The 20,742-nt window shown below is 39.3% G+C and overlaps 3 protein-coding genes across 3 annotated transcripts; 2 read left to right on the forward strand and 1 right to left on the reverse strand.

The window, feature by feature from the left end:
- The first annotated feature begins 3,018 nt into the window (after nucleotides 1-3,018).
- si:ch211-168f7.5 (dapper homolog 2) lies at nucleotides 3,019-13,317 on the forward strand. Its single transcript, XM_043256973.1, has 4 exons — nucleotides 3,019-3,652; nucleotides 8,875-9,043; nucleotides 9,991-10,194; nucleotides 10,656-13,317. The coding sequence occupies exons 1-4, from the start codon at nucleotides 3,422-3,424 to the stop codon at nucleotides 13,001-13,003; spliced, it is 2,952 nt and encodes a 983-aa protein (XP_043112908.1). The 5' UTR covers nucleotides 3,019-3,421; the 3' UTR covers nucleotides 13,004-13,317.
- Nucleotides 13,318-13,544: 227 nt separating this feature from the next.
- On the reverse strand, nucleotides 13,545-17,122 carry ttc9c (tetratricopeptide repeat domain 9C). Its single transcript, XM_043256977.1, has 4 exons — nucleotides 16,786-17,122; nucleotides 15,949-16,261; nucleotides 14,987-15,169; nucleotides 13,545-14,061 (listed from the first exon to the last, which is right to left on the reverse strand). The coding sequence occupies exons 1-4, from the start codon at nucleotides 16,795-16,797 to the stop codon at nucleotides 13,913-13,915; spliced, it is 657 nt and encodes a 218-aa protein (XP_043112912.1). The 5' UTR covers nucleotides 16,798-17,122; the 3' UTR covers nucleotides 13,545-13,912.
- Nucleotides 17,123-17,598: 476 nt separating this feature from the next.
- zgc:153018 (Transmembrane protein 179-like) lies at nucleotides 17,599-20,679 on the forward strand. Its single transcript, XM_043256976.1, has 4 exons — nucleotides 17,599-18,060; nucleotides 18,919-19,056; nucleotides 19,292-19,370; nucleotides 19,469-20,679. The coding sequence occupies exons 1-4, from the start codon at nucleotides 17,738-17,740 to the stop codon at nucleotides 19,673-19,675; spliced, it is 747 nt and encodes a 248-aa protein (XP_043112911.1). The 5' UTR covers nucleotides 17,599-17,737; the 3' UTR covers nucleotides 19,676-20,679.
- The last annotated feature ends 63 nt before the right edge of the window (nucleotides 20,680-20,742 follow it).

Genomic DNA, 20,742 nt, shown 5'->3' on the forward strand with positions numbered 1-20,742 from the left:
ATGTGTATTACACTTTTGGGAGACACAACAAATTAACAGAAAAAAATACATCAGTTTTTCTATTAAATATTAGATATTATTATGAAAATCCTGCAAATTATTACTCCTATTATTGCACATCGTTCAATCTATGTTGACCCAAAAACACATTCATATAAAAATTAGACACCGTTTATAGATACATAATAAAAAATGTTATAGATACATAATCAAAAATATTTAAAATATCTTTTATAACAGAAAGAATTATCTTTATATAAAGTTTGGTTTAAACAATGAAAATTGATTTGTGATTAAAACAAAAATCCCACAATTTTTGCCTTTTCATGTTTATTCAAAAACAGGACTTTTTTCCAGGGCCCATGTTCACAAAACATCTTAATCTAAAAGTAGCTTCTAACTTGCTGATTTAGGTCAAAATCGTAAACATTTTGGGCGAGCCAGTTCTGAATTTAGGACTCCTGGTTTTTTGCTCTAATAGTATTTATCTAATAGTAAGTGTTTTAGCGCTAAAACTAGCTTCTAAATCTGTAAAATGTTAGGAGTAGTGACGAGGACTAAGACTAACTCACAACTATCCTAAAACGGCTGATGCAATCTGCCATGGAATATAAACATTTATGAAACATTTGATGATATTGAGCTTTTAAAAATGTATCACCTTTAGGGTTTGGAGGTTATTCCAACTCCAAATTTTCAGTTGAAAATTAGAAAAAAAAAATCCCAGGTAAAAAACAAGCACACTTCCATGATGTAATTAAAGTGCTCTATTTTTGCACAATAATATTGTACTTAATATACTAAAAAAATTATTTTGTACTTCTTAAGATAAACTTTTTAAGATAATCATTTAAGTGTACTCAACTTTTGAGAGCCTGTGAATATGAATGCACTTTTAACATACTACCATTGTTTTTAAAAATTGTATTTAGTTACCACTTGTAACACGCTTGAAACAATCTTTCAGGCAATAGTACACTCTGGTGTAACATAAGGGGTAACTAAATACATTTTTAAATACAGGTAGTATATTAAATGTCATACTAAAAATGTTTTTTTTTTTACTTTAATATAGTTAAAGTACAAAGTTAAAGCACTTACATTATTTATATATATATATATATATATATATATATATATATATATATATATATATATTATATAAAAACTTTTTTTTATTATTATTTTTTTTTAGGAGAAGCATATATTCTTTCATACTATAGGCTATACTATATACATATTTTCTTAGTTTTGTGAATCGCTTTTAAATGACCTTAGCAAAAAACTATTTTGTACTATTTTATGCTATTTAGGAGAACTCTAAATAGTAAGGTAAAAAAATTGTCTACTACATACACACACACACACACACACACACATATATATATAGGTTACAAAAACACACATTTGGTTCTCGTAATTTTCTAAAAATATTTTATTTTCCTAAGAATATCATACGGTTAGTTTTAAAAACGAAACATGGGCGAGTAAATGTTGGCATAATTTAAATTTTTGAGTGAACTGTCCTTCGTGTTTTTGCGATAGATGACCCCAAACACAATGAGGTTAGTATGTTGCAGACTGCATAACCATAGTGAAACAGAGCCCAAGCGCCTCTGAGTTTGGAACAAAAGCCAGTTTTCACTTACCCTAGGGCCCATCCTCACCGTGCTCCCATTCTCAATGAGGTCAAGCAGATACCAAATAAACTGTGTATATGCCTGATGGGTATTAGGCTTTATCAAACAATAACAAGGCCAAGATAGCAATAGGTTTTGGCATTTATTCTTTTAAACAAAACGTTTTAAACATACATTTACACATACATTTTACTCACCGACTCAACAACATGAAACTCTTTAAAGCGCTTAAATTTAAATATACCATGACATTTTGAAAGCATATTGAAAAGTTACATGTGAATTTCGATCTGACTTGAATGTGCTCAATCAGGGTAATGCAAAATAGATTATGTAAGTGATCAAACAAACTATGTTTGTGGGAAAAGAGGATTTAAAAAATGAAGTGAGAGAAAACGTCTAGATTTTGAGGTTTCACATTTAGTTGGATGGTTTCAGCAGGAAGTTTGCCTATGAATAGTCAAGTTAGTTTTATTTTAGAGAGTGATAAAAGAATTAAGAAAGAGCTGATATGCAGAAAATATTGTGCTATAGGCTTGCTTCATATAGGCCTATTTCTGTTTTATAAACAAATTCAATTAAATTTATGACAAATTAATTTTACATACACGCTGAAACTAGATGATGCATTTATTTTCATCTGATGGTTTATTTATAATTTGGTTTCATTATAAACTATATCCAACATGGATATGGAGTATCCAACCTATATTTGTCTGCTCTTCCTATATGATGGTGATTAAAGGATTACTGGAGAGCTCGTTTGGTGTAGGTTAGACAGGCAGATGCTGTCACCTGCTGGTTAGACGCAGTCTTGGTCGTTTGTGTCAACAGTGGACTTTCTCGTCGCCTAGCAGCCGATACGGGAACCTGCTATTTGACACCAACAAAACCAAGCGGATATTTGATCATTTGGAAAAGTACACAAAGTAGGGTAATGCAAGCCATAACAGCATATTCCATTCAATCACGACGTGGGTCATCTTTTTACTTAATGTGCTCATCGTTGAACGCGATATTTCTCTGGTAGCGGTTGCCGAAGGATTTAAGTGAACGAGTCCTTCCGTGAACTGATTCATTTTTGCCTCTTGAAAATATGCGCAAAAGAATCTTCCTAGTGAACGAATTCAAGGCTTGCCGTTAGATAGATGGGGTGAAAGCAAAACACAAAAATCTGCTCCACTGATTTTAAGTCTTTAAATTTGCTAAAAGAACACAATTCGAGTTTGTATTAAATATTAGATAACCTACCGCGCCACGCTACAGCCTCAATACAATACACAGCATTCCTCGTCTTAAAAAAACCTATTCAATTCTGTTCGAAAACTTCCCCGGCCAATCAGCAGCGAGCGTTCGCGTCTAGCTCCTCCCCATTCATACTCTTTTTCTTCACAGCGGTGAGCTGTGTGCAAGACTGTCGCATATGATTCAATCCACATCTTCTTCATCATCATCATCATGAACCGAGTGATAGCTGACGTGACGGCTGTGGCGTCTCAAAATGGTTAGGTGGGAAAGGATTTTTCGGGGGTGCAGATTAGGACCTTAAAAGTATGCCTTTGTTGCGCGCGCCTCGGTGCGAAAGTTGAGTTGCGACCGCACTGCATTTTCGTGATACATTGTTACGGACTCTGAATTTTAAGCGTCGGCTCCGGTGTTTGCTCATGTCGCACGGCGCTCGTGCTGCATTGACAGTCGGTGCTCTGGCTAGAGGCGAACAGTGAGCCCTCCCGTTCACCGGCGACCACCGCGTCTGCCCCCGAACCGATTTTGCGCGCACAATGGCCGGTCGACGCGGTTGCGTGAATTCGCTATGGTCAGGGAGCGATCGGGTTCGTATCGGAGAGCGGCTGAAAGCCACCCTGGCCGGCATATTGGAGCTGGACCTTCTCAGAGGACGGCAGCTGGAGATGGTGGACGCGGTGCTGGACGTGAACGGAGCGCCCGCTCACCAGGGGGAAGGACTGGAGAGCGCCGCCGAGGATTGCGCCGCAACCTCCCGCAGGCAACAGGTCAGTGGGGACGTGGGAAATTCCGAAGGAACATAATGTTCCTCGTAATTGTAACTTTGATCTCCCCGCGCGAGGTGGAACCCCGCTGGTGGCACCTGCTAAACGTTTCGGCGACAGTGGTATCCAGCGGAGCTCGGGTTGCGTGACCTATACAGGACGCCGCTGTGTTTACATTTCAGAATTGTACACACCTTTTTCTTCAACGTGTCAAGGTTGAGTTGGAGTGCACAGCTATTTTGGGCCCCTGCGTACGATGCATTTTGATTGCGCCGATACAAAACGCATACTAGTGGAAATTATGTGGCGGGAGTGGAGCCGTGTCGTTTTTAAGTTTGCCTCTGGGAAAAAGAAGAATTAGATCTAATTTGTTCAATTACATATCAAAACGCCTGCTATCAAAAGCAGCTATTAGAAATTTGACTTATCAGAAAAAGATTCTTGCTTCGTGTTGGGGGGGTAAGCTGAATCCTTGCAACGTGACCATGTTACATGAAAAATGTACATAACCAGTTTACTAATATGTTATTCCAATGTGGCAATTTTGTAGATACCTGCCATTTTTAATATTCAAAATATTTGATTGGACCAAAAAAAAAAAAGTGTTAATGTAATAGTAATAGTTCCATGTTTTTCCCTAATTCAACATTATGGGGAAAATTAGCACACATTTTACGTGGTTTTGTACTCAGTTCATAGACTGGATATATTTGCTTTGATGAGGAATTAATTTCACCTGCTATTTATAAAAAAAATGCAAAAGAGAAAACGTAAAGAAAGACCTTTTCAAAACATTTTTTTCGTGTGCATTGCTCAGAAACAATGCTCTGTTTTGTAGACTTTGGCACAATCTACGCACTGGTACATCTTACCTATAGCAATACCTTTTTAATCTACACGTACTGTCTGTACGCTGCAGAGACTGTTCAGTAACAAAATGTCGATTCTTGTCACGGTGATTTGGCAGGGCTCTTGACCAGGTATGGAGGACTGATAACAGGTGCAGTTCAGGTGTGTGCTGGTGTAATGAGAGAAGGAGAGAAGTGTATGTGAGAGTTGACAATAGAAGCACCATTGTGTGTTTTTAGATAATGGACAGCGTACAAGTGAAGCCACAAATGTGAAATGCATTTAATAGTGGCAAGCAGCTCATCAATTATTTCTCATGTCCTTCATTTATTATAGGGCATTTATATAATTATCCGGGATCGCCTAGATCAAAGTGATGCGATCAAGAAAATGTTCTTTCATGGCTTTTTAAAATCAATTTTGCAATTTCAAAAGGCTTTTAAAGGACACTTACAAGTAGCCATTCAGTCCAGCAAAATGTGCGCATGAGAAACAGCAATATGTATCATGAGACAAAAGTATTAGTCATCATCGGGGCAATGTTGTTGCCTCTCCACCTACGCGACTTCCATTTGCATAAACACCACATGGAGAAATGTTTCTGTTGTCGGCGTCACAGATATCACCTCTCCTCTGCTACCCGCTGAGGGAGAGAGAGAGAGGATAGAGGGAAATGAAGAGAAAGATGGAGAACGGGGGTGTGCCATGCAGAGCAACTGATATGTTAACCCCTCGCTAGGATGGACTTCTGCGCAGTGGCTGAATGCAGCATCGGATTTCATAGCTAATATGCATATTTCATTTTACTGACATTGATTTATTAGACGGTTCCAATGTATGATATGTTTTTCAGTCAAAGAGTAGATTGCTCTGATTCAGTGGCTGGAAAGCTGTCTTCCTGCTGCCTCCCACAAGACTCACCTTGTTATTAAAATATGACGTTAAGCCGTTTCCAGTGTCAGTGAGGGAATTGAATGAGTAATTCCTCTGTCAATGGAACTGATGGCCAGACTGGATGTTCATCCCATTATTTGCATTATTTTATGTCAGTTTGCATCATTAGCCTCATATAATGCAGTTTCCATGTGCCAGAGCACTCCTTCAGGAATTGATCGGGAGCTGGAAAATGGCCAATGCACCCTGCATGAGACCTGTATCAGGTTTCCCCACTGAGCAAATGCTTCTTCCAATTCACCTCCTGGTGAAATGAAACAAATTGCAACTGTATACTAGGATAATGCAGTATAATGCAATAAAATGCATTCTGTCTAGATGTGTGCATCGGCGTATTTCAACAAATTCGGACTTTGGAGGCAAATTATACATCTTGACGCATTTCATTCAGTGGTGGCCAGGAAAAATTAAACTGAAGTAACTCAAGGGGCGGATATATGTCGTCTTTTTCCTCAGTATGTCCTGGAATTGTACAAAATGTCTAAGTGTTGACTTTATTTTCCTATTCTTTGTATATTCGCTGAGGCTATTGACTGAAAAGTAGTTTAATCGGTAGCATGCTGGCATTGCACATAATCGAACCGATTGTGGTGTGCGAGAAGATGGGGTTTACAGGGAACGATAAAACCGATGCAAATGTGCCAATTTAGAAATCCTAAGCCAGACATTGTTCGCTAAATAGAAGTAAATGCGTTTTTCCTCTAATGCAAGTGGAAGTGTCAATGCACGTGTTAGTTCATGTTCAACCAGAAAAGAGAGAGTTAAAGTATTGCTGCTAAATCGGATGTGTGGGCGAGAAGAGGAGAAGGAGAGCGAGAAAGAGAAGGAGAGAGAGGGCAGGAAGAGAGGAGAGGCCTGACAGCTCTCTGAAGTGAAGTGGGGGAGGCAGTTATATCCAGGAGTGGTGGTGGTTGGGAGGGGGTCTCACATAAGAGATGCCTCCTTCATGCTGTTCCTCTCACTTGGCAACCCATCCCCCGTGCTCTCTACTTTTCTTCAAAACTCTTTTTTTGCTATCTAGTCTCTTTATGCCCCCCTCCATGTGTTTTTTTTTACCTTCATCTTTTTCATCCCTGAATGTCCTGCTCACTCTTTATTCTGTACGTTTTCCTTCCACATATATTTTTAGCGTCCAAGACAGGAATTGTGGGTAAACTGCTGGAGCAGAGATAAGCCTGGCCAAAGTCTGTCTTTCAATACCCATTATCCCCCGTCTTTTCTCCCTCTCTCCTTTGTTTCATCATCTGTCTTTCTCCGCTCTCTGCTTATTAACAGCCCTCCCCCGACTTTTTTCATTTCGCCAATGCATCACCTGCATTGTCTGCGTAAAAGTCTGACAGAAGGTTGATCGGACTTAATAGGATATGCACAATAGTCACTTGGTTTGATGTTGTTCCTCAGAAGTGTTGCAAAGGAAGATTCCTTGCAGCTGGTGGAGGTTGTGGATCACAAACAACTAACCCCATAAACACTTCATGTGGATAAGTGATTCAAAACTTCTGAACTTTAACCAAAGCATTCCCCTGATGGATCTCAGTTTATCAGTCTTTTAAAATCTTCTCTGAAAGCAGGCTTAGACATCAAAAAGTCACCAGCTATTGATGTGGTTTCTCTTTACAGGTGTACAGGCTTGTAAATATATACATCACAGATACTTGATTCTATCCTAGGAATTAACGTCTGTGTCTGGTGATCCGATCACAAGTGGTCAGCTGAGACAAATTGCTGTTTGCATTAGGTATATTGACATGCGTCTCAAATGCACCTCCAGTGACCAGCTGTAATCTTATATAGTGGAGGAGGATCTCTGATAAGAGGGCTAAGTACATCGCTCATTTTGCAAATGTGTTATTGCAAAATGAAAATGAAATACTAACCCTAATGTCGCTTTATACTCATAAGACACCAAGTAAAAAACAAGTACACTTCCATAATGTAATTAAAGTGCTCTATTTTCTTGCATTAATTTTGTACTTAATATACTAAAATGATTCTTTAATACTTCTTGAGATAAGCTTAAGTTCATCTAAGTGTACTCAACTGTGCTATTTTGAGACACCATGAATATGAACTAAAATGCACTTTTAACATACTATCTTTGTATATCTATGTATTTAGGTACCACTTGTAGCATACTTTGAGTGTACTATTGTTTGAAAGATGGTTTCAAGTGTGTTACAAGTGGTAACTAAATACACTTTTAAAAACAAAGGTAGTGTGCTAAAATTGCATTTTAGTTCATGGTCTCAAAGTAGCACGATTGAGTATACTAAGCACTGAAGAATAACAAAGTGTGTGAAAATAGAGCACTTTATTACATTATGGTGTCATTTTATTACGTGTACTTGCTCTTTACCTGGGAACTTCGATCTTCAGGAACACATATTGAGATATTTTTGATAAAATCCGAGAGCTCTCTGACCTTATTTAGACAGTACATATTCAAGTATAAGAAAGATAGCAAGAACATTAGTTCTCAAAAACTAGTTTATGTCAACAAGCTACCCTTTTTATGTGCAAGGGAAAAAATTACCTTATTCAACTACTTCTTCTCTTCTGTGTTAGACTATACTGTGCATCCCATTTCATATTAGAATAAACATTTTTGTTGTGAAAATGAAAGGTCTTATGGGTTTGGAAAGACATGAGGGTGAGTGATTAATAATGGATTTTTGGTCGAACTGTCCCAACAATAAAAAAATCGCCAAACTTACTCATCTTTCATGCCGCCCCAAAAGTGTATGATAAGCTCAAACAAAGCTGTTCATAAAAAAAAATATTTCTTTGAGTTCATAATAAAGCAAGTGGCCCTTAAAAGTTAATACTTCAGAAACCATCCAAAGTGTGTTGTTTCATTGATTCATCAGTGTGAACCCAACTGATAAATCAGTGTGCTGATAAAACAGTTGTTTGTGTGGTACATTATTTGTTTGTCACTGGCAATAATGTTTATAAATGTGTGCGTGTTCTTGTGCCTCATTTATTAAGCGTGCATAAATGAGGCATGACTGGTGATACTTTATATATTAATGACATTAATTAGGACATTCATTTATAAGGCCTAGAGCTAAAAACAATAATTTGCGCTAGATCATGATCATTTGCGATGTATAGATATTACACCTGAAAGAGAGGCATACGCATATCAGAGAAATGATTGTAAGATCAAATTTGGGATGGCTTCTGCGCAAGATTTTATAAACAAGGCCCCAGATCTTTCAATCGGATGGTTATTTTTAAAAAGTTTTGTTTCAGTGAAATAATCGATTGACAGCTGTCAGGGACGTTTTGTGATGGATTAGCGTTTAGCTACAAATGCAATGTGATCACATGAATCATGATCTTATGTTAATACCAGGTGTAACCGGGTCTTTGTGTCATCACCTTATCTTGTAGTAACATGACTCCTCCATCTGTTTCAGAGTCTGTCGCCTGCAAACACTGATCTGTCTTGCCTCGGCACGACAGGAGAGGGGATAAGCTCACGCTGGTCCACGCTGTCCTGGGACATCCCGTCTGATCTGCTGTCCTCTCCCACTCCAGACTTCCCTGGCACAACACCGCTTGACTGCGACTCTAGACCCAGCTCAGGTGCTTGTACTTCAAATTCTGCAATAATAAAGAGCAGCTAAGAATGTCTTAGTGTGGATACTTGAACCTGTTGCAATGACCTCTTTGAAGCATCTCTCGTCGACATGCTTCTCTAAAGCTCCTTTTTTCACGAAGAAGAATTGTGTGATTATTCATTGTTCCACAGTATTGTTTCCCTTTTTAGTATTTGGCATTTGGAGCATTATATAATTATTTAGTCACAGTTGGTTATTCTTGGTATTGTATTTTATTCAGCAGTGTTAGTCAAAACCCGGTATGAAAAGATGACTAATACGAAACCTTAAAAAAAACAAAAGGTTTATGAACACTGACTGGTAACTAGGGGAAGGAAAGACACCCAAAGAAGAAAATCTTATATGAAGTGTTTGCCTAGATTTGTCGTGTGGAATATCCAGAGAGGCAATAAATAATATATTCAGAAATAATACATCCCAGATCAAAATATCAAATGTTTTAACAGTGCCACAAAAACACAAATGGATCTCTTACGCTAGAATAGGAGAACATCGAAAGCATAAAACACTTTGTGATTAGATTAACCATACACAACAAAATGAAACCATTTTGGATGAACTATGTAGAGATTCCTGAATCAGTCGAACTATTTGAAATACCTAAATAAAAAGCGGTTATCCTTTAAGCCCTTCCTGAGGAATGAGCACTGCATGAAATAGTAATGCATTTCACACAAGTGTATGACTCACAGCTTGGATAGCCTGGGGCTCTGTTTGAAACAAATGATTCAGTGTTGACCTTTCAACTTCAACATGACACATAGTTTCTGTGTTTTTGGCAGTTCTCTTTTTACTTTGGCAAACATTAACCCTAGCTTTTTATGGCAAACCCATCATTTATATCATGTGTCACCCCTGAAGCACTTCTCCCCCTTACGCTCTTAACTTCATCTATCATTCTCTTGTCCGCAGGTTTTTACTCGGTCAGTGGGAGTTCTCTGTCAGACTCTTGTTACTCTGTATCCAGCGAAGCGGCTCCTGGAGGGTCAGTGAAAGTTAACTGTAGGCCTCGTTCACTGGATCATAGTGCCACTCATTGGAGGGAGGCTGAATCTCATAGCACAGATTGTCCTGAGGGCACAGTGGAAAAACAAGAAAGAAGGCCCTTTTCTACTGGTATGACTACATTAACTGAAAAACATGTTTGAGTAATATTTCATTCAAAACCCAAATTAAGAACTTAAACCTATTCACATAAGCATTTATAGAAAAAGTTTGAAATACTTATACATTATGGTAGGATTTGTTGTTTATTTGCATTTTTTTTTACCAAAAAAAGCTTGTAAAATAGTGAGCATTTAATGAGAATCAATACTTGCTAGTAATAGGAAGTCAAAAATAAATTTACAGATCTTTTTTCTGTATGCATAATTATTATATACAGTAATAATAATTTTGTTGAGAATGTAAAAGATAAATAAAACAAATGCTCATTTTTATGCAATATTTAAAAATATATATTTTTTTAATCAATTGCTGTTCTTAATTTGATGCTGTTTCCTAATTCAAATCTTTAAATAAATTATTGTGTATTAGAGAAAAATGTAAATAATAACTTTTTTTTTATTTATGAACAGGGGATCTTGAGCTCAATAGCCTTATGTTCCTGACAGACCTTTGTTCCAGTTTGGGAGGAATTCACCCTGGCTCTCTAGTACCCTCGTCCAACTCCAGTCCACAGCTTCAGCTGGACCCTAAATTTTGCTCTGACCTAGTTTCTCGGAAGACAAAAGAGGTGTACCCTTACCCTAGTCCACTTCATGCTGTGGCCCTCCAGAGCCCCCTGTTCACCACCTGCCAGGAACCTTCCCCCACCCGCCTCTCCCCCAGTCCAGAGAGCGAGCAGCCTGTGGAGCCAGGGCTTGAGCAACCTCCTGACAAGGGCCAACCCCCAGCCTCTCCTTCCTTTACTCAGCTGGAGCAATACATCAACAGATTAGTCCATCAGCATCACTGCAGGGTGGCCGCTGAAACTTCCAGTCGTGGACCCCTAATAAACATCGCAGGTATTGGTTATGAGGGGATTCACCCAAGAAGTGCTTCCTCCTCCAGCCTGACTGGAGGTAATGTTACTCCTTGCAAGTCCCTCCTGGGCAATTCAGCGAGGGTCAGCCTCAGCAGTATTGGGAAACGCGCAAGTCGCAATTCCATCAACCTTGGAAACTTGCCCTCCGTGACAGGGGAAGATTTCAACATCAGCTTCCACTTAAATCTGAATTTGAACCTGAATCCAAACCTGAACAAGACTTTGGGTGTTGATGCTAAAAATTTAAAGGAAGAGGTCTCAGGATCATGTGGGCATCTCTCCGCCAGTATAGTGACTCCAACTGCTTCTCCTTCCTCTTCAACGTCCACCATCACCAGCACCCCAAACTGGAGCAGGAGACCAAGGATCTCCACCTGCCCTTCCTCTGTGAACAACCGGGGGTCTCTGGAGATAACCGGAAAGAGCTTTGGGCAAATGGGATTCTCCAAGTCATTAGACTGGAGTGGAGCCTCAAGGGAAGAGGCAGAGGGTTGTCCTCCAACCAAAGCTTCAGACAGCCCTCCCAAACTTAATGAGGACTCTGCAGTTGTATGTGAAATCTCTCGCGTATCTGGCCTGCCGAGATCTGTAGTTCTTGGCTTGATGGAAGAGGGGATGGAGTTGGATGCCGAATGTTTTAGGAGCGAACGAGAAAGAGGCGTGGGGTCTGCCTCCCCGAGTAACGTTCCTACCCTGCACTCCTCCCGCTCATCATTTCAGCACCCATTTGGATTAGATCGAACTAATCTGACACCAGCATCAAACCCCTGGGCAAGTGCAGGCACTGGACAGGATTACATATCTCAACAGCATCGCCTACAAGTTTCACACTCGGATTGCCATTCAGCATTGACGTCACAGTCAGGTAGCCCTCATTCGGACCATTCTGGTCCCACTCCTACTCGTTCTTCTCCCATTCTGCCTTTCCCACATAATCAGTCAGACTCTGCCTCCTCTCCGGGTTCTTCCCACACCAGAGTCCACTCTCCTCCTCGGCTACTCTCAAATTCACCCTTCACTCCAGCCCAGCTTTCAGTATTTCGTCGTGACTCCCCATCTCAATGCTCTCTTCCACGCTTTCATCCATGCAGTTCCCCACTGGAGGGTCCCATTCGGCCTCGTGGAGGTTCCCTAAGGCAGAATGCGGGAGCTGGGTGGAGGCCTCAAGAAAGAGGGTGGAGGAGGAGTGGGGATGGAGAGCGGCTCTATCAGGGCAAACATGCCTCAAGAGAACTTATTCGAGCATCCACTGTTAGTAGCTATTCGGGTAGGGACTATGGCACCGGATGGGAGGATGAAATGAGCACTGAAACGCCTAAAAAGGCTGGAAAGTTTTGGAAGGGGTTCGAAACACGTTTTTGGGGACGAGAGGAGGAGGAGGAGGAGCGAGATGAGAGAGCCGGAGGTTTTGGTTGGAGGCACACCTCGTTGAAAGAAACATCTTCCAGTAGGCAAGATCATAGGGGGAACAATTCGAAAAAGAAAGGTACAAGTTGGGACAGTCGCAGTTCCAGCCTCCGGTTGTCCAGGCGAGCGTTATTTCGAAGCGAGTCTCAGGGAATTCTTGAGCCACATTCTCAGAAACGGGAAAGCAATCAGTGGCGTTCCTCGTTCGAGATCAGCCGTGCAGGACGGGGCTCTGAACGTGCTCGCAATCTTGTGAGGAAGGAGAAACATCACTCTTCAACTGCCAGTCTTTTCCATCTCTCTCGCTCCCAGAGCCTGGAGGGAAGCAGTCACTCGCTTTCTCCTCTTTCATCTCCATCGCTCTCGCCCTCGCCTCCCCCATCGGCTCCTCTCACCCGTTCCAGATCATTCCGCGACCTTGGAAGGAAAGTGTTTGGCTCTATGAGGTCCCTCAGTTTCAATAAAAACCACAAGTCGAAAAAGAAAGATTAGTATAAACATTTCAAAATGGTAGAAGCCAACTTTTTTGAACGTACGATTTTCTCGCTTTCTGCTTGTTTAGGTGCTTCTGCATGCCATGCTGTGCTGTGTCTATGTGCACTCTTATGGTCATAGTGGTGCTGGTGTTGTTTTTACTATGAACACATGCTTAAAAAAGCACTCTAAGGTATATGCTGACCAAATACAAAAATAAAATGTTGTTTGAACTTATGCTCAGGACTTTGAAAAAAAAAAAGAAGTTGAAATGATTGTGAAGTGCTGAAACTGATGAAAAGTCAATAAAAGAATTTCCCATTTAAAAAGTCCTTACTGACTTGCTTGGCACTGACTGCATATGTTGTGACTGCTGAGTGAAGTGTTTTATAGTACAATAGGATTACATGAGAGCTCACGTGTAAAAATCTGCTGTCATAGACCTACAATAAATGTCTTATCGCAGCATTTCCATAATCATATTAGCATAATCCATTAACAATCAGCACAACAGCTTTTGAGCATTCTGTTTCAAATGGCAAATAAATCATACATTGAGTACTTTCAAAAATATTTATTAGGACGAGTAAACAAAAAGGCGAGATTCATCTGATTCTGAAACAAAAATACAGATACATAAAGAAACTGAATGCAAAACAGAATCAGGCAGTGTAGACAGCGCATTAGCCATACAAGACCAGAGTACAATGCATTTTAAGTGCATTATAATTCTCGTTCAAGCTGCCACATTACACCAGATTTCAGCGATACATTCAGTCCTTTTACTGGACCTTCAACACCAGTAAATGCCATGTGCAGCGAATTATCCATGCCCTGAAGCAAAACATCCCACTTTCTTCCTGGTGACGTCAGCTCAAGCTTCATTTAACTTGATGTATGTTCCTGCTGAGACATGTATTTGTCCATTTAGACCAATTTCTGGGTCTTCTCCTCTGCTAACTGCTCCTCACTCTGTTTCTGCTTGCTGAACATGCCTTTGTACAGCGCCTTCTCTTTCTGATAGTCTTGGCTGACCCTCTCCTCCACTCGCTGCAGCTGTTTCTTTACATCAGGATCTGAGAAATAGAGAACGGGATGATATGAATGCCTCATTATTTCTAATCTGACATGAACTTTGAATGCAGACGTGAAACAGCAGTTCAGTTGAAAAGCTGCAGAGGCGTTTGATCCTGCTAACTTTTAAGAAAAATGGATCAATCCACAAAATGTAATAAAACTGCATTATGTAACAGGCCCCTGTACACTGTATTCTCTTATGAAAATTGTAAATAAAAATCTCTGGCAGCATATTAAATTAGACCAGTAGTTCCCAACCTTTATCTCTGGGGATTTTTTTTAATGTCATGTTTCTGACACCTTTTTTATACACACATTTTTTATTTAACAGGACAAGCAAACTTGTGAAAATACATCAAAATCAACAGATACACCAAAATAAATAAGCCTGTAGAATACTGTGTAAAATTAGTTCATTAACCTGTCAAATGACCAGCCCAGTAATATTTATTGGGAACCCTGTGTCTGGCTTTTTTCAGCAAGCAGTGTAAAATCAAATCATATGACTATCATTACACACTTTCAATCTGAAATGTTTCTCTTTTTCTGTGTGTGCGTTTACCACAGGACACACAGAACACATTCTTGCATTTAAATATAGCTGAAGGAATGGAAGAGAATGCAGGGGTCTTGTGACATGTTTTTAAACTATTTTTAACTTGACTTTGCTCATGGCATGCCACACTGAAAAATAGCTAGACAAAAGCAAATATCTGCCACACACTGAACAAGATAATTAAAATACTATGTACGCAGAACACAGTAAGTGAACGACCGACTGCTCTTTAGATTTTTTTTTTTTCTCAGCATGTTTATATCATAAAGGTAATTTAACAAACCGAATCTAGTAAATCAATTAGTGGCCCTAACTCAGGTTGGTAACCTCTAGCGACCATGGAAAGGTGGGATGTGGTTGGTTTTTACCGTTGGGTTTCCCCCTGCTGGCCTGTGTGAGGTAATGTCGAGCAGTCTGAGCATCACCCAGTTCTAATGAGGCCACTCCAGCTCTGTAGAGGGCCTTAATGTCACCTGACCTCCACTGGAGCACTTTCAGACTGTATTCTAACACACGGCCATAGTCCACCATCTCTCGCTGCAACAGACACGCTGTGAAACACACAAACAGGTAAAGAAGAGAATGCTTCCCGAGATTAGATTTACAATTATACTAATGAAAAATTTTATCATCTGTAAGATTTTTGAAAGAAGTCTCATCACTAAAAAACTAAGCAAAAACAGTGATTTTGTGAAATACTATTAAAACATCAAATAAAAATGTAGAGTGTAATTTATTCCTGTGAAGGCAAGCTGCATGCTTACGTATTTTTTTTCTTGAAGAATAGAAAGCTAAAAGGAATATATTTTAAATTAGTCAAAAAACTAAATTTTGTAAGATTATAAATCCATTTCCTGTTCCTTTTTGAGTTTAGTGTGTCCTTGCTGAATACCAGTATTAAGTTCTTTCAAAAGACCACGAACTTTTGCATGGCAGTGTTCAATAAAGCAAGACCTACATCAAGGACAAAGTTCACAAGATTGTATTTCCTGTTTCTCATATTATTAACTGCTATGGTTAGAGGTTTTAATGTGATCAGTGAGATGAGACGCCAGCAAATAAAAGGATCCTAGTCATGGGGGTAAAATAGATGGTTTTGCTGAGTTTAACAAAAATGAAGGGGCTTGGTTTAGAGGTTTTAAACCAAAATGAAATGGTATTAATCCAAACGGTATGACAATACATGACACATAAGAATACCGGCCAATGATGATACCTAGCCTAGCCTGACTACTAAGAAACTGTTGCTATAAGCATGCTTAAAAACTGCCTGCAAAGCGAGTACACTTAATTCAGTATCTCACACCTCAACAGTGTAAGAAATACAAACCCGCTAAATTGTTATAGCAATCTACTTGAGTGCTCCTCAGCAGGTCCTCCTGCTCCTGGCTCAGTTTAGGCACCTGAGCCCCAAACCCTTGCAGGGCAGAGGTCACATCGGAGTCCAGGCCACGGAGAACGAGCAAAGCACGATGATAACGCCCAATGGCACTGCGCACATTTTTCTCCCGGTAGAAAGCATTCCCCTCAGTCTTTAATCGAACTGCATCCTGGAGCTGCGACTCCAGACGGGAACCAGATGATCCTCCAGTGGCTCCCAAACATGACGACGCACCTTCGTCCCCCGCAGTAGGACCTAAAACCTGCCACACATAACCAAAATAAGAGCTGACCACACAGAACTACTGCTTTATTAACCCTAGATGTAGCTAGAGCATCTGCACCAGCAGATCAGTCTGGCAGTTCATTATATCCTGGTTTTAGGAGATCCAGAAAGGTCTCCCATCCTGGAAAAGCCAGTGAATATCTGGTATTCCAGTATGACCAGGTGAGAAGTCCCCTAGTTCCTTCTCAAACTATAAACAGACAGGCAAACCATCACCAGCAAAACACACTAAAACTGTTTTCCCCAACAGATCACTCATCACTTCCATGTCCATTCATTAGGTGTGTAGCTGACAGTTTTAAACGCTTAATAGTAAATAACGCGCTCATGAAATCTAAGTACATATAACAGAATTCACATCAAAAAAGCCTTAACTTTTTGAAACTAAAACACATTACGATGAATGTGAACTGCGCCCAGCACAGCAATGCAGCCTCGCCTAGCCTTTATCACGTAGAAAAAGAAACAACACGCCAAGCGACTTTTTTTTTTTTTTTTTACCTTTTCGTCCATTGCGTTTAAAGCTTTAAAAGGCTCGCAGTCTGCTTAGAAGCCAGTTTAACGGAGAAAATATTGTTGGGACGCTAAAGAAACAAATCTTTGACACTCTTCTTCGTGGTTGTTATGGTTGCTGCGTTGCTTTTGACAATACTACCTCCTATCGGTAGAATATTAATAGCGCAAACTCACAATTTACATGATCTATTGCAAATACATGTAGCGCATACATCTCTAAAAACGAACGAACTGTTGATTTAAAAATACAAACACACACAATAAAAGCATAAATATATGAAAGTAGTTTAAAGAAAAAATTTATTATTAAATACATTAATCTATTAGTTTCAACTAAAAAAAGAGTAGAATTTTTTAAATTGTGAGACATAAAATGCTCGAAAGCATCAAAAGCTTTTATATATTTTTATATATTTATTTATTTATTTATTATTTTTTCTACTGGTAGCAGCAACCAGGATAGCGTTTGATTTTATTGATCGTTTTTGCATGATGGATGACCCATTTTCATCACAACGCAGCGCTGATCCACTGACCGAATTAAGCTTTATGGGTGTGGCGCTGCCTCTGTCACGGAAAAACCCAACCCTCGCTTTTTAATTTTTATTTTAATTAAACGCGAATTAAACATTTAAATCAAACGGAATCAATTGCAGGCATGTTTGATGTGAAATATGCAGTCTGTGGCGCAGCTCCAGAGTCGCGCGCGCGCGCGCTCGAGGCTCGTGAGAGCGCGTCAGAGGTCAGGCGGCGCGGAACCGTTGTGTAACGAGCAGCGTCCCGCCGCCGGAGGGAGGAGTCCCAAACACGCTGGAAAATTCCACTTAGCGTGTGCGCTTTAAATTTGTAGCCACACCGTGAAAAACAAACGCCGAGATTGCGGCAGGTGAGTTCGTCTACACTCCTCTAGCGCCGGCTGAGACTGATCTTCGGGAACATGGAGCTGGATCGGCGGCTGCTGCTGGCTCACTGCGCCGCGCACGCCCTGTCCGTTATAGCGGGGCTGTTGGTGGTGGTGCCGCTCGCTCTGAACGGATCCGCTTTCAAGGGAAGGTGCGCGCTGTTTAGTCAGGGCTTCTGGCGGACGGAGAACCTGACGCTGGGCGAGGGAGAGTCCAGGGAGGTCACTCATTTGGTGCTGCAACAATGGGGTCCTTTAGCGGCGTGCCAGTTCGCCACATTTGTCGGTGTTTTCACCGTGCTGTACGGCGCCGTTCAGGGCTGGAGGAGCCTGTTCTACCTCCATCGGCGGCACGACGAGTAAGTCCAATAATATGACACGAAACTTGAATAATTGCCATTTAAACGTTGTATTACGTACGTAAAACGTATGCATCATAGGTAATACTTATGCAATAGCCGTATTTTATCAACAACATTAAAATATGATATGAATTTGAAAATGTGTGTATATATTATATATTTCACTTTTTTGTAGTTGTACAATATATATGTAACATAAGCAATTACATAAATATATATTGTAGGTATATTAGTCAGCTATTTAATATTTTAATAAACAAATTCATAAAATTCAGTTTAATATTTAACAAAATGTTAATATAAATAAATATATATATATTTATAACATTTTCAGCATAGTCTGCTTAGAAGCCAGTTTAATAAGAAAATATTGTTGGGACGCTCAGAATTATTTATATATATAATATTTTTAATTATATATTGTTATATTATAAATATAATTTATATATATATATATATATATATATACTATATATATATATATTATATAATTAATAATAATAATAGTTAACATTTTGTGTTAAATATTAAACAGAATTTTATGAATTTGTTTATTACAATATTAATATAGCTGACTAATATACCTACAATATATATATATATAATAATAATATATTTTTATATATATATATATATATATATATATATATATATATATATATCTATATATATATATATATATTTCTTTTTACACTTTCACTTCTTTTTATTAAGTAAAAAATTTCACATTTTCCATAAATATGTACTATATCTTTTGTAACATATTTGCTATTGTTGTATTTTAATTTTATATAGAAATTGGTGCGAACCACCTGCTTGATCCGTTGGTATTCATTTTCCCTCCCTTTCCCGCAGCACACTCTTTTCTGCCTTCCTCACGCTGCTGCTGAGTCTGTGTGTGCTCTTCCTCTCCGGAGGGGCAAGTATTACTCTCACCCTGGGCCTGGTGTCCTGGTGCAACACTGTTACAGACCATAACTCCAGACCCTACAGGTACACAAAGCTTGAAATCTATACGCCGATGGGAAAATTGTTTGTGTAGCATTTTACGCGATGCATATAGTTTCAGAGCAGCATTAGAGACTTGATTATGATCCAAAATTATAAAAAGCATGCTGTATTCATATTTAATAAAATGTATAGGCTACTGATGAATACATGTTTAACGGATGAAATGCATAATGTTGTCACATGTTGATGTATTGAGTGCTTGTATCTGTCTCTGCAGTTGTGCTGAGTCACAGTCTGTTCCTCTGTATCTGGACGTTGAGACATCCTCTTTCTACTCTGAGCTCAACTGTGCACAGGTAAAAGAGCAATTGAAGTAACTTGCATTTCATTGTGAGTTCAACACAACACGCATATTTACACGGAAAGGCATTATTGTAAGCATCTCTCTTTGCAGATCTCTCTGTGGTGCGTAACGGCTCTGTGGTTGGCTCACTCTATTTTGTCTTTCCTGAGGCTCTATCATTCCCACAGTCAGCAAATCAGCCGGCCGTGTTTATCCAGGGAGAAGGAACTCCTCCTGGGCCAAACTCAAGTGGAGTGTCCCATTCATCATCCAAAACCACACTCGCACCCTTCACACGCTCCCAGTGTTTTTATTTAATGACACAGTGTTCATAGAAGTTGCACTTGGTTGATCGAAGGCCAGTTTTATTGATTGGAAAGACTGGTCCAAGATTAGCGTAGAAGTGAAGTAACTTCTAAACTAAACAGACAATCCCGATGATTCTCTTGCATGTTACACCTCATGAATCGGAGTTAGCCTTGGTTTTGTTTTATCTATTTGTGACTTTTTATGCATTTGTTAACAAGTTTTTGTCATGTAGCTTAGACAATGACATACAATTATGTGTGCACCCATTTATAACTTTGCCATAACAAATGTCAAAGGATTCTTAAATATGTATGATATATTGCACTATTAATGCATTGCTCTTGCATATGCAAGGTAACGTCTAACTTTATATGTTCAGCCATATAATGTGAATTTTAAGTGAATGGGAAGGAAAGACTAGCCCGTTGCATGTGCTGAAGTCTGACCCATGCTTGTTTTGTACAGTGAATGTATACGTGTGCAGCGTGACTGTCTGCAGAGCCAGTGGTACTGTCACTCAAACCAGACGTTCTCTTTCTAACCCAGTGAAGGCTTCTTATATGAAGCTGTTTGCGTTGATGCAACCTCCAGATTCAGAATCCATATTTGCTGGATATTGCATCGTGTAATTTATGTGATGGAAATTTAAAGACAAGGAGACGCTGTAAAAAAAACCATGAGATGGAAAGTCAAGAATGTTGCTTATCCTTTCTGAATCCTGAACCTTTGACCTGGAGGATTGTTGTGAAACACAAACAGTTGAATAAGAAACGAGGGAGATGAGAGAGAAATGTTCACTTATGGTTTGGAAATGTGATGATGCTTTTTTTTTTTTTTTTTTTTACTGCTGTGTGTATCCATTATGTCCTATTTATAAGCTCTTTTCACTTGAGTAAATGGAAAAAGAAAATGGTCTTGATCTTAAGTTACTCAACTTTGTGTGTGTGTGTGTGTGTGTGTGTGTATATATATATATATATATATATATATATATATATATACATACATACATACATACATACACACGACAATTATTTAAACTCAAATGACAAAAGAAATACATTAATCAAAATTGT

The sequence above is a fragment of the Puntigrus tetrazona genome, chromosome 14, assembly GCF_018831695.1.
Source record: "Puntigrus tetrazona isolate hp1 chromosome 14, ASM1883169v1, whole genome shotgun sequence".
NCBI classification, from domain to species: Eukaryota; Metazoa; Chordata; class Actinopteri; order Cypriniformes; family Cyprinidae; genus Puntigrus; species Puntigrus tetrazona.